Source organism: Cebus imitator, unplaced genomic scaffold, assembly GCF_001604975.1.
Source record: "Cebus imitator isolate Cc_AM_T3 unplaced genomic scaffold, Cebus_imitator-1.0 Scaffold20, whole genome shotgun sequence".
Lineage (NCBI taxonomy): Eukaryota > Metazoa > Chordata > Mammalia > Primates > Cebidae > Cebus > Cebus imitator.
The window spans coordinates 7,006,710-7,024,937 of record NW_016107335.1 but is presented as its reverse complement, the minus strand read 5'-3'; the positions used below and the strand labels follow the sequence as shown (position 1 = coordinate 7,024,937).

The following is an 18,228-nucleotide window of genomic DNA, read 5'->3' as shown; positions in this document are numbered from 1 at the left end:
TCCCTTTTCTTTTCTTTTTTTTCTTTTTGAGATGGAGTCTCAATCTGTCACCCGGGCTGGAGTACAGTGGTGGGATCTCGATTCACTGCCTTCTGGGTTCAAGTGATTCTCCTGGCTCAGCCTCCTGAGTAGCTGGGATTACAGCCATGTGCCACCACACCTGGCTAACTTTTGTATTTTTAGTAGAGACAGGGTTTCACCATGTTGGCCAGGCTGGTCTTACACCTCTGACCTCAGGTGAGCTACCCACCTTGGCCTCTCAAAGTGCTAGGATGACAGGCGTGAGCCATCAGGCCTTTTAATTGTTTTTCCACATGTTTCTGCACAGCTGCATTTTCCACGCACTGTTCTAGACCCAAGTGCACACCTGCAGGGGCCTCATTCCCATTGTTCCGGCCTTCCCTTGGCCCTGTCCCTCCGGCTCTCCATTCCTTTGAGTCTGATGTCAGTTCCACCCAGTGGATGTGACTTCTACGTCTTCACCTTGTCTTGGATAAAAATGAGGACCAGGACAAGGCCCTCTCCTTCCCTGGTGACTTCATTTTGTGAGTACCCTGAGGCGACTGTCCAGGATGCCTGTAGGATTGCCTGTCCAGCCCTCCTTTCCCATTGTTTTTTCCCTTTTCCATGTGATTGCAGAGGTAACAATGATTATTTACTTTGACTCCATTTTCTGGCCCCAGTTTATGAACCCGGGGATAGGCACCTATGGCAAAGCTGGGCCAATGAATATTTTCTGGTCAATATTTCATCTTAGAATAGGTAAAGTCCCACCAGTTTCTCCCTGGGTACTTCCTATAAGATATGCTCATATCAATCACATTTCCCACTAAAGAAGTGGAAACAAGCGCATTTGCAGAGGAAGGATCATAATTGTGTAACGAGCCTTCTGTCTGAATACTTACTGCATGCCAGGTGCTGATCTGTGCACCATGAGCAGATATGTTAATTCACTGAATCTTCACAGCCCTTGGAGGTAGGTTGATATTGCTATTATTACTTTTCCCAGATGTAAAGACAAAAGCAGAGATGGAGAGTGTCCAGACGTCATTCAAGCCTGTAGTTGTAATTATTCCTTGAGGCTACAGCTGCTGTAGCTGCTAGGTCCTGGGAGACATTTGAGTCAGCTCACAATACATCTCTCTCTGCTTCCTGCCTGCCTGCCTTCCTTCCCCGCTCCCTTCCTCCCACCCTTTCCCCCTCCCCTCTTGCAGAGGCAGTGGTGTAATCTTGGCTCACTACAACTTCCCCTCCCAGGTTCAAGCAGTTCTCTGCCTTAGCCTCCTTAGTAGCTGGGACTACAAGTGCACACCACCACATCTGGCTAATTTTTGTACTTTTAGTAAAGATAGGTTTTGCCATATTGTCCAAGCTGGTCTCGAATCCCTGACCTAAGGTGATCTGCCCACCTCAGCCTCCCAAAGTGCTGGGATTACAGGCATGAGCGCCATCACACCAGCCACACCTCCCTTTCTTTTGCTAAAGTTAGCTCCAGGAGATTTATTTAATTTACAACCAAAATATTTTAGAATATAACCAAATAACATATCAATCTAAATAATAACTAATACTACTAGAATTCCAGAATGCAGCTTCTTTGTTTCCCTCATGTGCACAAATAAAAAATAAAATATTTTTGGGCCGGGGGGGGTTGGCTCACGCTTGCAATCCCAATATTTTGGGAGGCTGAGGCGGGTGGATCACCTGAGTTCAGGAGTTCAAGACCAGCCTGGCCAACATAGTGAAACCCCATCTCTACTACAAATAAAAAAATTAGACAGGCGTGGTGGCACACTCATGTACTCCCATCTACTCGGGAGGCTGAGGCAGGAGAATCACTTGAACCCAGGAAGCCGAGGTTGCAATAAGCCAAGATCACACCATTACACTCCAGCCTGGGCAAAAGAGCAAAGCTCCGTCTCAAAAAAATAAAAATAAAATAAAGCATTTTTGTCAAATATTCAGAAGAAATCCAATTAGACCATATCTACTGCACTTTTTTGTTGCAACAGACTCCACAAATATAATAATAAAGCTGGAGTTTTCTCTGAAGACAGCACAGTAAAGTTAATGTACACCTTTCAATGTGCAAGCTTAATAATTCATTTTTATCTCTTCTGCCATGGCAACAGCAAAAAAGATAAAACTGATTCATTCTTAGAAGCTAATATATGCATATAATTTGTGTTTATACTGTATTTAAAATAGAACTAAGGTTATCAACACAGTCTCAGGACAGAGCAATTATTACTGACATTAAGAAGGGGGAAATGATTCAGAAAATTTTAGAACAACATAAGATGGTAAATACATTTTTGTGTTTTTAGATGTATTGTCATCTTATTACCATAATTTTCCCCAGAAGGAGTAAGGGGTTAAAAACATGCAAATAAGGAAAAGTGTTTCAATGAGATGGCAAAACATCCAAGGCATTTAGACGGATGGTTAGATGGATCGTTTTCTTCACATTGTTTCTGCCTGCAGGTGTCTTCAAAAACGTTACCCAGTCCGCCTCCCGACTGCCAGCATTGTCATTTGCTTCTATAATGAAGAATTTCATGCCTTGTTTCGTACCATGTCCAGCGTCTGGAACCTCACGCCACACTATCTTCTTGAAGAAATTATTTTGGTAGATGACATGAGTGAAGTTGGTAAGATAGGAAGCTCATCATCTAATCTACTTTTGTTGTTGTTGTTGAGATGGAGTCTTGCTCCATTGCCCAGGCTGGAGTCCAGTGGCACAGTCTTGGCTCCCTGCAACCTCCGCCTCCCGGGTTCAAGACATTCTGCTGCCTCAGCTTCCCAAGTAGCTGGGATTATAGGCACACACTACCATCCCCAGCTAATTTTTGTATTTTGAGTAGAGACGGGGTTTCACCATGTTGAACAGGCTGGTTTTGAACTTTTGACCTCAAGTAATCTGTCCGCCTCAGCCTCCCAAAGTGCTGGGATTACAGGTGTAAGCCACCATGCCCAGCCATCTAATCTACTTTGAACGTAGTGCTCTCCCCGATGGCACTTGAGTATTTTGTACGAAGAATCTTTTTGGTGGGTACTGGGGTAGGCACTGCACCAGGGGCCCTTGGCACATGGTGGACGTGTGAGGTCTCGGCTCGTGGCAGGGGGGTGGAGGGGCAGTGCTTCCACAGCATAAACACAGGGACACCATCCACATCCTTAGAGATACCTTCAGGGAGAAGTGACATGTCAACTGACATCTGAATGATAAGTTGGAATAATCCAGGTGGAGAGGAAGGGAAAGGTGTTTTAGGCAGCTCAAGCAGCATTGTAAAGGCCCAGAAGCAAGAGAAGACACAGTGAGCTTGAAATACATGCTGCCATATTACGTGTAGTTTACACATGAGTATAAGTTGCAGGGGTAAGGTGGGCGGAACCAGAGTTATTAAAAGGGAACTCCCAGCCCGGCCCTGTGGCTCACACCTATAATCCCAGCACTTTGGGAGGCCAAGGTGGGCAGATCCCTTGGGCTTAGGAGTTCAAGAGCAGCCTGGGCAACATGGCAAAACCCCATCACTTTAAAAAAGTGTGTGTGGGGGTAACTGCTCATAAAAAGCATTGCTTGAATTTTATCTTGAAGCTATGAGGAGCTATTAGGGGCTTAATGCAGGAAAAGGAGATGATCTAGGAATTCCGTGAAAGAAGTGGAAACGGGCCAACTGCAGTTCTGTGTGTATTCTTCCATGCTTACTGGTTTTAAAGAATCGTGATACTAGCACTAGTTAGCAACACTTAGAATTTGAAATTATTCATCTAATTTACAATGGAGTACAAACCTTAGGCAAGCCAGCAGTATCGAAGCAATGATGTCAATACTGGGTAAGTTTCAGGCTGAAAGTCTACCCAATCCACTGTAAACGTGACTCACTATGAGATCAGAAGCAAAACAAGGAGGAGGAGCAGTAAGAAGAACAGGCAGAGGAAGAAGCCATCCATGAGGTTCACCCTATGGGGAAGTGAATCTAGGTGACTCCTGAATGTGACTCAAGTCACTGGCAGTTGTGTGGTAGAACTGTAGAGGCTGGCCAGGCAGCTGTCGTAAATAACACCATTTCTAAGGGGGTCACCAATCTCTGAGGCCACAAGACTGTTTACTTCTAGCCTTGTGCATGGGAAGAGTGTGGAGTGAGGGCCTGGCTTCCCTGCTGCCGCGTCACCGACGCTGCGTCATCTGCTCAAAAGACTGAGCAACATGTTTGCAACTTACTGGTCAAGAAGTCGCTGGGAAAGCCACCAGCAGGGGACAGAATGGGATAACCTGACAGACTGTGGAATTCAAACTTCTCACGCAGAAGTACAAGGATGCTGCCATGGGGACACCATGCCAGGAATGACCATAGGATGGATACCGCACCCAGCCTTTCAGAACCATGAATTTAGAGACGTATCTGGTGTCTTAGCTTGGCACTGTAACAAAACACCACAAAGCGGGTGGCTTAAACAACAAACATTTATTTCTCAGAGTGCTGGTTGGAAGTCCAAGATCAGGGTGCCAGCAGGCCGAGTTCTTACAGAGGGCCTCTCCCTGGGTGATGGCCAGCCATCTTTCCGCTATGTCCTCATGTTGCGGAAAGAGCAATCTGGCTCTATGGCCCAACTGTGTCCCTGCAAGGCCCCACCCACAAATACCATCATATTGTGGGTACTTTGAATTTTAGTGGGGACACACACATCCAGGCCATGTGTGTCAACCTTCCCATACGTTCATCATACATCGTGGTCCCCTTCAGAAGAGATGAGGGGGTCGCTGCTGCCAACATGCGGGTATGCTGCCCAGCCAGACACCTCTGCCTCTCCTCCTCAATCTGAGCCTTTGACCCACGGGGAGCCTCAAATGCAGGAGTAGGTTGTTCTAGCCTCTGACGGAGCTCAGGGTTGACTCCTTCCTGCCTTTAATTCACAGTGACTTCATCATGGGTTTAAGGGCAATTTCTTCAACAAAACCCTGTCTTTCCAGCTGACACCCACAGTTATTGCCAATAGACTGCTCAGCGTTGGGAAGCAGGACCAGAGGCCCAGGCAGCTGCCCCCACTGAGTTACAGAAACAGCCTGTCCATGACCTGATGCCATTCACCGTTTCCATAGTCCTGGTCCCTCTAGACTGCAAGCCAACAACATGGACATCTTCTAAAATACCCAAGCCCTCCACTTCCTAGTCAGTGACTGCTGCTGCCTCAATGCCTTTATCTCCTCTAGGGCCTGGCTCGTGGTGTCCAGCTTCTCCCTCCTTCTGCCACCTCCTACATCCTGGATGTGAGCGGGGTGTCTGGAGACCTTCGAGCTGAGATGCTGCCCAGGCCTGCAAGTACAGCTGTGCAGCCTGTATGCCTGCCTCTTTCTAAAAACGAGGAAGGAGATCCCTCCTTCTGCTGGGTTACCATGAACCTGCTCCCGTTGAACCTGCTCGTGGCCCCCGATTCCTGGGACTTGGAAATGTCAACCTCTGAGGCACCTGCATCCATCTCACCTGCTCCCAGACTCCTTTATCATCATCGTATTAACCTCCAAATATTAAGTGACTGTTGGGTCCCAGGCTCTGTGCCGGGTGATATATTTCTTCCTCATACTAGAGTACCAACAGGAACGTGATGCTCATCCCTTCTCTCAGCTGAGGAACTTTCCTAAAAACTACTACAAAGTTAGAAGTGCAGATAGTAGCAAAGCCAGATTGCGCCAAAGCTCTATAATGCATGATTTTTCTATTAAAATGTTAATAGTGATTTACTAAAATAGAGGTATCCACTAGAACCATAGAATAATATTTACAGAGGTGGGCATGGTGGCTTACACCTGTAATCCCAGAACTTTGGAAGACCGAGGTGGGAGGACCCCTTGAGGCCAGGAGTTCAAGACCAGTCTGGGCAATATAGCAAGATACTATCTCTACAAAAAAATTTAAAAATTAGCTGGATGTGGTGGCGCATACCTGTAGTCCCAACTACTCAGGATGTTGAGGCAGGAGGATTGCTTGATCCCAGGAGGTCAGGGCTGCGGTGAGCTATGATCATGCCACTGCACTCCAAACTTGGCAATGGAGTGAGGCCTTGTCTCAACAAAAAATAAAAAGAAAAATATTTACAGTTGATTTTAATAGTGAATCACTTTTCTTTCTCTCCCTTAAATAAAATAAAAATTATCTTTCTTTTTTTTTTGGGGGGGGGGGCGGAGTTTTGCTCTTGTTGCCCAGGCTGGAGTACAATGGCACAATATTAGCTCACTTCAACCTCTGCCTCCCAGGTTCAAGCAATTCTCCTGCCTGAGCCTCCCAAGTAGCTGGGATTACAGGTACCCACCACTATGCCCGGCTAATTTTTGTGTTTTTAGTAGAGACAGGGTTTCACCATGTTGGCCAGGCTGGTCTCAAACTCCTGACCTCAAGTGATCTACCCACCTTGGCCTCCCAAAATGTTGGTGGCGTGAACCACACGCCTGGCCCAAAAAATTCTTTTAAAGTTAGAGCTTCTGTGGAATAGCATGGATTTTAGGAATAAGTCATAGTGATGATACACTGTTTTAATTTCTATAGTTGCAGTTTATACATTGGTATGTGTTGAATGTTTTTCCAGGTGATTTGAAAGAAAAACTAGACTATCACCTGGAAACTTTTCGGGGAAAGATGAAAATAATAAGAAATGAAAAGAGAGAGGGGCTGATTCGAGCCAGACTGATTGGAGCTTCTCATGCTTCAGGTAGGAACATTCCTGGGGACAAGAGCCAGTGACAGGCCAGAGATCTTCCCTTCTGAGCATCACTCTTCCGCAGGGAGCCCTTCCGTGTCTCTGTCTGCCTCACCAGAAGAGTGGAAATCTATTCCACCCAGATGAGCCTTTAATCTTCTTTTGCCTCTGAAAGCGTTCTGCTTTAAAATGTCAGTTTGCTATTTTGGTTGAAGATATTCTTTTGCAAGGACCATAATGTCAGCACCTCTCACAGGCTGAGTTCCCCAGTACCAGCTCTGAGATGGAGTTTCAGCCACACGGGACCCACCGGGAGCCACAGGAGGGAGGAGAGCAAGACTGGGGGTAGGGTGGGCAGGAGGGAGCTGCAGACTCATCCATGGGGTCCTCTGAAGCCAGGGCCCCACGATGAAATGACAAGGGAAAGAGTTTATGGGGCAAGGGATAGGAGAACAGAAGAAAAAATGTGAGCTGACGCTTCTGGTCTGACACGCATAGAGGAGAAGAGAGAAGGAAGGAGGCTTACTTTGAAGAGTTTCAGACAGGGCGTGGGGCTCAGAAAGGCTCAGTGGGCTGGTGGGAGTCCCAGTTTGAAGGTTGCTTGTTAACGAGGCCTATACTGGAACCAGGTGGCGCATGTCCAGTTCCTCCCCCCACCACCCACACACCGTGCTTAGTCATTGGGCGGCAGCGCCGTGGGAACGGCTTGACCTTGGCATGAGCTTCAGTAGATCCCAAAGCTTTGGCAGTGGGAAGCGCTCAGAGCCGTCCCCCGCAGCAAGTCCTTATGAAGGGACATCTCAGCAGCACACTCCCAGGGCTGCCACCGAGAGCCATTCAAAGAGATCCAGATCCAGGTAAGGAGACCAGGCATGGACCAGTCACTGGACATGAACACCGCAGATATGACCTTGGACATGGTACCCGTGGCTAACCAAGGACAATCCTGGGGAGGCACTTTGTTGTGAGCCATTGGCTGTCAACGCTGCTGGGCGGCCGAGTACCAGGAGCATCTGAGCAGCTTGCTAGAGGGTCCACGCCTCCTCCGATCACACCTCCTGCCACACGAGGGGAATGTTGACAGAACACTGAGCTGGAACCTCAGGAGGTGAATCATATATAAGGTCATTCCTCAGGCTGCATTGCAAGCTGATAAAACGGCCCTGCTCCTTAGCAGGAGACACTTCCTTACAGGAAGGAAGGCCAAAAAAAAAAGTGAAACTGGATTCTCTTTTTCCATGTTGGCCTGACCAGTGGAGACATTCTCTTATTTAACTACAAAGATAATACATATTCATTGTCCAAAATTCAAGAGAAACCAAACACAATATGGAGTGCGTCTTTTCAGACCCTCATTTTTATGCATATATATTATATACATACACAGGGTTAGGGATTTCTATTTATTTTCCTTTTTTTTTTCTTTTTGAGACAGTTTCCCTGTCACCAGGCTGGAGTGCAGTGGCTCAATCTGCAACCTCCACCTCCTGGGTTCAAGCAATTCTCCTGCCTCAGCCTCCCAAGTAACTGAGATTATAGGCACCTGCCACTATGCCTGGCTAATTTTTGTACTTTTAGAAGAGATGGGGTTTTGCCATGTTGGCCAGGCTGATCTCAAACTCCTGGTCTCAAGTGTTATCTGCCCACCTCAGCCTCCCAAAGTGCTGGGATTATGGGCGTGGGCCACCGTGCCCAGCCTGGGACTTTTAAATATATGGAATCATACTATCTGTATTGTCCTGAGACTCTTTTATTTTTAATTTTTGGAACTTTTCCCATGACAGTACTTAAGACTTACCTCAGTTTTGAATTGCTGTGTTATATGATATTTCATACGGATTTTATTTTTTATTTTTATTCCTTGAGACAGAGTCTTGCTCTGTCACCCAGGCTGGAGTGCAGTGGTGTGATCTCAGGCTCCTGCCTCAGCCCTCCCCAGTAGCTGGGATTACAGGTGGATGTCACCACACCCAGCTAATTTTTTTGTATTTTTTGTAGAAACAGGGTTTCGCCATGTAGGCCAAACTGGTCTTGAACTTCTGACCTCGAATGATCCAACCTCCTTGGCCTTCCAAAGTTCTGGGATTACATGCGTGAGACACAACTCCCAGCCCATATGGATTTTGCAATTGATTGTCATAACTTGTTTAGCCATCTCTGAACTGGTGATTTTTCTTTTTTATTATTACCTCAAAAATGCAGCAGTTACAACTGGTGAATATAGATCTTTGTGCAAATGTGTGATTGATGGTGCCTATGAGATAAATTCCTGAAAGTGAAATTGCTGGGAAAAAGAGAATTTTTATTTTAAATTTTGAAAGATAATGCCAAATTTTCCCTGAAAAGTTTGTACCAATTAACAGTCTGATCACATTGATAAAGTGCCCTTTCTCTGCAGACAGAGCTGAATGCGACCCGCCTTTCGATGTTCGCCACAGTTGGCCAAAGCATACGCCATCTTCTCTTTTCTTGGTATTACCAGCTGTTGAAGTTTTTCATATTTTCATGGATTGCTTGCAGATCATTTTTATGTGGATTTATCTGTTCATATCCTTTGCCAATTTTTCTAATGCGTTGTTTATCTTTTTGTTATTGATTCAACGTGTCTTTATAACAGAAAGTCTACATTATGAACACAATATCATTTCTCAGGCCACAGCCTATGTTTTCTTCTTCACTGGGGCGTCTTATGTTGAGCAGAATTCTATTTATTATTTACTTATTTATTCATTTATTTTGAAACAGGGTCTTACTCTGTTGCCCAGGCTGGAGTGCAGTGGCACAATCTTGGTTCACTGCAACCTCTGCCTCCTGAGTTCAAGTGATTCTTGTGCCTCAGCCTCCTGAGTAGCTGGGATTACAGGTGCCCACCACCGCACATGGCTAATATTTTGTCTTTTTAGTAGAGACAGGGTTCCACCATGTTGGTCAGGCTGGTCTCGAACTCCTGACCTCAAGTGGTCCGCCTGCCTCAGCCTCCCAAAGTGCTGGGAGTAAAGGCATGAGCCACCCTGCCTGGCCAGAAATTTTTAAGTCTTTAAGTTCACCAAAAAGCACACTTCCTCTTGCTGGGCACAGAGCTAGACTGAACTTCCTAGCCTCTCTTCAGTAGGAATAGCCTTGTGACTAAGTTTTAGCCATGGGATGTAAGCGCAAGTTACATGTACCATTTCCTGACCAAGGCTCTTAGGAAGCCAGTCTGTCTCCTCCACGCTCTTATTTCCTGTTCTGGCTGGCTGGGGCAGAGATGACTAAGTGACTTTGAAGAGCCTCTGCCAGCCTGCATCCCTGAATGACCACGTGGAGGGCTTCCCCAATCAGGAGCACCTGCCCTGGATGGCTGAATGCGTAGAAATAAACTTCTATTGCATTTGAGCCATTATCATTTTGGAATCTTATTATAATAGTAGCTAGCTTTAGCTTAATTTTAAAAAACCAAATGTATTAATATTTTTTATTTATGACTTTTGGTTTTTGTGTCCTGTTCAAGAAGTTCTTCCTTACCCTGAGATCATGATGATACTCTTCTTTAGTTTCTTGCACATGGTACAAAAAATTTGCCTTTTACGTTAAACTGTGAGTCTAGCTGGAGTTGGTTGTTCGGGGAATGGGGTAAGTTAAGAATGTCATGTAATTTTTTCATAATGAATATCCAGTTTTCCCCACACCATTCATTGAATAATCCACCCTTTCTTCACTGGTTGCAATGCTATTTCCATCATTTTATTAAATGTCTATGTATTCCTGGGTCTGTTTCCAGCATCTCTTCCGCTCTATGCTTATATTTTTGTATTTCTAGGCTAATCACGCTGTCTCTTGATTAGTAAAGCTTGATAAGAAGTTTTGATATCTTCTTATCTTCTTGATAAGAAGATTTGTAGGAGAAATCTTTTCACTTCATTCTGTGAAAGTGAAAGTGTCTTAGCTAGGATTGTCTCATCAAGTTCCAGGAAAAAATGTGTTGAGATTTTCACTGGAGTTGTATAGAGATGATAGATTAAAATGGGTAAGAATTTACAGCTTTTTTATGATAAATGCTCCCATCCATGGACATTTATTTTGCTTTTATATTCTTTTGGTGTTTTGTCATTTGCTCTATAGATATGTGCAAAGATATTTCTGTTTATCTTGATTTTTTAGTTGCTGTTTTAAAAATTGTGATTTGGGACCTTCCTGTTTTATTACTGGTATATAGGAATGAGACCTTTTGGTATATTTGATCATGTAAATAGAAACCTTAGTAAACTTAGTTGTTAGTGATTGATGGGTAGAGTCGCTTGCATTTTCCATCAGCTGAAGATAATTTTCCTTCTACCTCTCTAATGTTGATTAGAAGTGGCGGCAGCAGTCATCCTTTCTGCTTTTGACTTCCATGGGAATAATTCTGATGTACCATTTAGTTGCTGTGTTTATGTGTATTAGTGTCCTAGGACTGTTACAACGGCATATCACAAACCAAGTGGCTTAAAACAACAGAAATTCCTTTTTTCCCAGTTTTGGAGGCCAGAGTCTCCTGAGTATCTGGATTATGAGTAGCTGGCATGTGCCACCACACCTGGCTAATTTTGTATTTTTAGTAGAGACAGGGTTTCACCATGTTGGTCAGGCTGGTCTTGAACTCCCAACCTCGTGATCTGCCCACCTCAGCCTCCCAAAGTGCTAGGATTACAGGCGTGAGCCACCACACCCGGCCTCCCTGACCTTTCTCTTCCTGCCTCCCTCACCCACTCCTACCTGCATGGGCCTTACTGCTTCTCTCCCAGCCTGTCAAGCCTCAAGGTGTGGGCAGGTGTCACTCCTTCTGAGACCTGCAGGGGGCACCTTCCCCGCCTCTTCAGCTTCTGGCTGTGGCTGCCAGCCCGGGCTGCAGAGTTGTCACCCGCAGCTCCGCCTCTCTGGTCAAATGTGTGTCTGTGTCTGTCTCCCCCAACCTAATCTCAGAAGGACACCAGTCGCCTTGAGTGAAGGGCCGGCCCTACCCCAGTGTGACCTCATTGCATCTGCAAACATCCTGTTTCCAGATAAAGACACATTATGAGGTTCCCGAGATTAGAACTTGAAAATATCTATTTGGGGAACTCACTTCAACCCATAACACTACGATTTGGATTGCTTTTGTTTAAAAAGGGAGTCTTACTATTTTTTTTTTATTTCAAAAATTTTCAAGCCCACATAATACCCATAGAAACACTCCCCTAGAGTTGCTAGGTGCAGATGTAAGTATCTCACAGCACCCACTCAACACATGTGCTCTCTGCCTCTTCTCACTCCGCGCACACACATCGAATCTATGTTTAAGAGTAAGGTACAGACTGGACACGATGGCTCACGCCTGCAATCCCAGCACTCTGGGAGGCTGAGGCGGGTGGATCCCTTGAGGCCAGGAGTTCGAGAGCACCCTGGACAACGTGGTGAAACCCCATCTCTACTAAAAAATACAAAAATTAGCTGGGTGTGGTGGTACATGCCTGTAATCCCAACTGCTTGGGAGGCTGAGGCAGGCGAATTACTTGAACCAAGGAGGCAGAGGCTGCAGTGAGCCAAGATCATGCCACTGCACTCCAGCCTGGGCAACAGAGCAAGACCCTGTCTAAAAAAAAAAAAAAATGTAAGATGCATTTATGATTTTCTTTGTTTGTACTGTGTTCTTATACTTTTTGCGTTACCAGATTCATAGAACAAATTGTATGTTTTTTTCTTTTTTTCTAAAAATTTACATAAGGCAGAGATTAACCATGTTTGGGAGATTACAGAAAATTGGCCTATAAACTGCCCAGGCACTGGTGTCTTTTTTGGTTTCCTCTTTAATCCAGATTTTTTTTTTTTTTTAGGAGTGAATTTGAAAGTTTCCAAATAATTTTAAGAGGTTTTTAAAATTATCTTTTAATTGTTTATTACTAGTTAACTGTATTGTGGTCAGAAATTTGAAATTTGTTGTGTCTTAAGCTGGGTCAGTTTTTCAAAATGCCTATGTATATTTTATACTTTTTTTCTTTTTAAGACGGGCTTTTTCTCTGTCACCCAGGCTGGAGTGCAGTGGCGCTGACAAAGCTCACTGCAGCCTCAAACACCTGGGGTCAAGTGATCCTCCCACTTTAGCCTCTCAAGTGTTGGAATTTCGAGCATGAGCCACCACGCCTGGCCTATTTTTTTTTTTTTTTTTTTTTTGACAGAGTCTCACCCTGTTGCCCAGGATGGAGTGCAATAGGGTGATCTCAGCTCACTGTAACCTCCACCCCCATCTCCCAGGTACAAGCAGTTCTCTTGCTTCTGCCTCCCAAGTACCTGGGATTACAGGCATGTGCCACCATACCCAGCTAATTTTTTTTTTTTTTTTTTTTTTGTATCTTTGGTAGAGACAGGGTTTCACCACATTGACCAGACTGGTCTTGAACTCCTGACCTCATGATCCGCCGGCCTCGACCTCCCAAAGTGCTGGGATTACAGGTGTAAGCCACCGCGCCCGGCCAACTGACCTATTTTTTAAATTTTTGGTGGAGATAGGGTCTTGCTATGCTGCCCAGGCTGGTCTCAAACTCCTGGTCTCAAGCAGTCCTTGTACCTTAACCTCTCAAAGTGCTGGGATTATAGGCATGAGCCACCACGCATGGCCCTTCTAAGTGAATTTTAAAGGAATGTTTATTTTTTCTTTTTGGTTGTAGGCTCTGTGTGTGCATGTGCGTGTGTGTGTGTAAATTTTGTTGTGCATATCTTTGATATTCTTACTGATGGAATTCGACTTGATTTCTAAGTTTCTGAGAGTTGTACTGAAACCTTCAGCTGTGGCTGTGGAGGTGTGCACCTACTTCTCCTGGCCCCTTTGCCAGCGCTTGCTATCTGTCACCCTGTCTGTTCCCCCCGCCCCAACTGATGGAGGTGGCTGCCTGCACCAGGTGTGCTCCTGAGTCACAGTGTGGGATCCTGTGTGCGGGCAGGTGGGCAGCAGCCAGTGGACCTTCATTAATGTGTCCAAGTACTCACTCATCCATCAAGGATTCGTCTGTCACCGACTGTGTGCTACTCATGTACATTTATTCTTTTTTTTCCATTTTTATCAATTCTCTTGAGGGGCAAACTGTGTCCACTGAGCATGGAGATGGGTTTTCACATGACATTCATGTGCGTACACTCCTTTGGAGCTGGGTCATCTTCCTGGGGAGCTATTTGCATTATTTCAAAGTGATGCTGTACCTCCCATAGCGCCCGCCATGATGTGTTCCCTGCTTTCCCTGACCTTTTCTTTTCTTTTCTTTTTTGGAGACAGTTTCACTCTGTCACCCAGGCTGCAGTGGAGTACAGTGGTGCGCTCTTGGCTCATGGCAACTTGTAACTCCCAGGTTCAAGCGATTCTCCTGCCTCAGCCTCCTGAGTATCTGGATTATGAGTAGCTGGCATGTGCCACCACACCTGGCTAATTTTGTGTTTTTAGTAGAGACAGGGTTTTACCACGTTGGTCAGGCTGGTCTTGAACTCCCAACCTCGTGATCCGCCCACCTCAGCCTCCCAAAGTGCTAGGATTATAGGCGTGAGCCACCACACCCGGCCTTCCTGACCTTTCTCTTCCTGCCTCCCTCACCTACCCCTAGCCGCGTGGGCCTTAGTGCTTCTCTCCCAGCCTGTCAAGCCTCAGCCTGTCTCAGAGCCTCTGCACGTGATTGGTTTCCCCTGGAATGTTCTTCCAGGCATCTGAGTCACCTGTTATCTCACTTTGTTACGTTCTCAGATCAAATGCCGCCTTATCTGAGTAGTCTTTCAAACCACCCCATATATAAATAGCAGACCCCTCCCTCTCTATCACTCTTACCCCCCATTTCTTTCTCTTTGTAATTCTCATCACTATCTGTCCATGTCTCTGGGCCGGTTGTGCTGGCCACGTGGCTGCTGAAGCCGCCACAGATTGCGGGAGCCGAGGTGGAGAGCCTTGGGGAATGCTGTGCTGTGCCACAGGCTCGAGGAGACTGCCTGCGATGCAGCAGATAGCCGACTCCACGGAGGAGAGTGGGAAGGCAGGGGCTTTGCAAAGAGAAGAAGAAAGAGAATGTTACAATCACATGGCTTGAATCTAAAGAAATCTGCAATCAGTTGGCACGATTTTTTGTGTTTTGTTTTGTTCTTGAGATGGAGTCTTGCCCTGTCGCCAGGCTAGAGTGCAGTGGCACAGTCTTGGCTCACTGCAACCTCGCCTCCTGGATCAAGCGATTCTCCTGCCTCAGCCTCCCTAGTAGCTGGGACTACCGGTGGTGGCTCATGTGTGTAATCCAGTACTTTGAGAGGCGGAGGCAGGCGGATCACGAGGTCACAAGATAGAGACCATGCTGGCCAACATGGTGAAACCCCAACTCTACTAAAAATACAAAAATTAGTTGGGTGTGGTGGCATTTTTTTTCTTTTTTTGCATGGAAGCAGAAGTCACAGTTTGGAGGCACCCATGGCTGATGATTGAACCGTGGGTAATGATTAAATGCCAGTGTTGCTTTTGGATGCTGGGTTCAGGCAGTTTGGGAAAAGGAGTTGTTTTTTTTTAAATTCTATCAGTAATATTGCAGGGAACAGTGTCTTCCATGGAGAGTTAGACAAGTCAGTCTTCTGAGCCTCAGCCTCCTAATCCCAAATATGGGAATGATGCTATTGAACTAACATGGCTGTTACAATGATCAAACATTTGTTTTTTGCAGTGTGTATTAAATAAATACTTATTATACAGTGATTAGTACAAATAAATAATTAAAACATAAATATTGAATTTTATGCTTCAAAATGAAAAAATACCTAAAATAAAAAAATACCGGGTAAAAATAATAAAATACAAAATATTAATGGTGGAAAGGCTCTCAGGGGTTTTAGAACTCATCAGCCTTTTATCCCAGTTAAAGAAGCTAAGCTCCCGCAAGATTAGAGACTTGCTCTAGGTCACGTCACTCCAGGCTCAAACCCGGGAATTCTGATGCCAGCTCAGCAGGCATCATCCCACCACCAGATTATGAGGATGTAGCGTGCAAACAAAATTGAGGATTTTTAATAGTATAGTTGCTTTGATTTCTTTTTACAAAATCCAAATGGCTAGGTTTAACAGATTTATAGTGAGTTAAATAGACATGCTTATGTATTTTACAAAAACTGGTTATTTGCTTAAGCACAGGGTCTCTGTAAATCACTGACATAGATTTTGCACACCACATTCTTAAACATCAATACCAAAAAATTGGAAAGCTGTAGTAATAACAGGCCGGATGCAGTGGCTCACGCCTGTAATCCCAGTACTTTGGGAGGCTGAGGCAGGATTGCTTGAGGCCGAGAGTTTGAGACCAGCCTGGGAAACATGAGAAGATGTCATCTTTACAAAAATAAATAAATACATACTACCCGGGCATAATATTTATACCTGTAATCCCAGCTATTTGGGAGGGTGAGGCAGGAGGATCACTTGAGCCCAGGAGCTTGAGGTTACAGTGAGCTGTGACTACGCCACTGCACTCTAGCCTGGGCGACACATCACAACCCCATCTCAAAAAAACAAATAAAAAAATGATGTAGCAATAATATAATGTGTAAGTAAAAAAAGAAAAAAAATTTTTTTTTAGAGACGGGGTTTCACCATGTTGGCCAGGATGGTCTCAATCTCTTGACCTCGTGATCCGCCCGCCTTGGCCTCCCAGAGTGCTGGGATTTCAGGTGTAAGCCACCGCACCCGGCCCAAAAATATTTTCAAGACTTTAAAAATGCTTGGCTTTAGAGACAAGCTGGAAATTTTAATGTTATGTAAATTAAATATAATGAGTTACTTTTAAATGTAAAAATATGGACACTAACCAAAGAAATAAAATAAATACAAAATAGAGAAAACCAAGAAATACTGTGAAATTGATACATACAATATTTGTTGCTTTTCAAAAAACAAGTTAACAAGCCTTGCAAACCACAACCTCTGGAGAAATCGTGTAAATAGATAACTACAGGAGAGCAGAAAATAAGCTGCTCCACAGGGAAAGATGGAGAACGTAGCTCCCAACTCCAAACTTCAGGGAGCAACGGAATTGTTGAGACTATTTCCACAAATATTCTCTGGAAGCAAGTATGGGAAAATTCCTCTATCAGGCAGGCCTGACCTCATTCCCTTATTCATCACAAGCCCTGAAGAGAATCTGATGAATGTCTGATAGGTTATCTGTCACGTGAATGATAGGCTATCTCTTTACTTCTGCTGGCCTTTCCTAGCAATAAACTTTAGATCCTCATAAAATATTCCTGTGAAGGAAAGAAATCAACTGAAGAGGAGCCCTGGCTACTACTTTGCTCTCCTTATAGGATGTAAATTTCCCCTGCTAAATACTTTCTGTTGAGTGAAAATAAAATCTCATTGAAATGTAGGTGCTAGGGGGCCTGTTCTCACATATTTTTTAACTTAAATCAGCACTCAGGAATACTCCATATTAACTTTGCATAAAGTATAATTTTAAATTATTTTGCAATTTTTAACATTTGTGGTCTTTGGGGATCATTAGAATCCTCAAAGTTGCAAACATTTCAATCTTTCAATGTTAAGGGTACCAGTGTACACTTTATGCATTAAAGAGACGTCACAAATCTGCATGGGAAAAAGACTTTTAAAATGTTTGTTTTTGTTGTTATTTAATGCCATATATACAATTAGCCATTTTGGGAAATTGTAAGTCTTTATTTCATACCATAACCCAAACAAATTATAACTGGATTAATGTTAATTTTATTTAAAAAAATCAAACCATGGCCAAGGCAGGTGGCTCGTGCTTGTAATCCCAGAGCTTTGGAGGCCAAGGCAAGAGGATTGCTTGAGGCCAGGAGTGCTCAACCAGCCTAGCAACACGGTAAGACACCATCTCTACAAAAATTTTTGTTAAAAAATTAGATGAGTGTGTTGGCGCACACCTGTGGTCCTGGCTACTCAGGAGGCTGAGGCAAGAGGATCACCTGAGTCCAGAAGTTGGAGGTTATAGTGAGCTGTAATAGCACCGCTCCAGCCTAGGTGACAGAGTGAGACTGTCTCTTTAAAAACAATATTATCACAAACATATAAGAAAATTTTAAAAAGATAAAAAGAAAACATAGATTAATACTTGCTTGTTCTAGGAATAAAGAAGAAATTTCAAAGCTTAAAACCAATGGAAAAGACAGCTGAAAAAAAGTCCATTTTTTTTTTAACAAAAAGCATGTAAAATTGCTGCAAATAAGAAATAACAATAGAGACTAAGGAAAATATGACAAGACAAAAAGTTAATATTCTTAGTATGTAAAATGTAAATTTAAAATCCATTAAAAATACTCCTCCAGGCCAGGCATGGTGGCTTATGCCTGCAATCCCTTTGGAAGTATAATCCCTCAGCACTTTGGAAGGCTGAGACAGGCGGATCACTTGAAGTTAGAAATTCAATACCAGCTTGGCCAACATGGTGAAACTCCATCTCCACTAAAAATACAAAAATTAGCTGGATGTGGTGGCACTTGCCTGTAATCCCAGCTACGCAGGAGGCTGAAGCAGGAGAATCACTTGAAACC

The 18,228-nt window shown here is 44.4% G+C and overlaps 1 protein-coding gene across 3 annotated transcripts in view; it reads left to right on the top strand.

Annotated features, from left to right (window-relative positions):
• The window catches only part of LOC108297313 (polypeptide N-acetylgalactosaminyltransferase like 5), a 72,531-nt gene that overhangs the window by 27,951 nt on the left and 26,352 nt on the right, over positions 1-18,228 (top strand). The window contains exons 3-4 of one of the 3 annotated variants that reach the window (XM_017520025.2): positions 2,485-2,651; positions 6,586-6,708. The exons of the other annotated variants lie outside the window; for them this stretch is intronic. Of the exons in view, the coding sequence (XP_017375514.2) occupies positions 2,485-2,651; positions 6,586-6,708 (290 nt within the window). The remainder of the gene's footprint in view (positions 1-2,484; positions 2,652-6,585; positions 6,709-18,228) is intronic. 3 annotated transcript variants of the gene reach the window in all.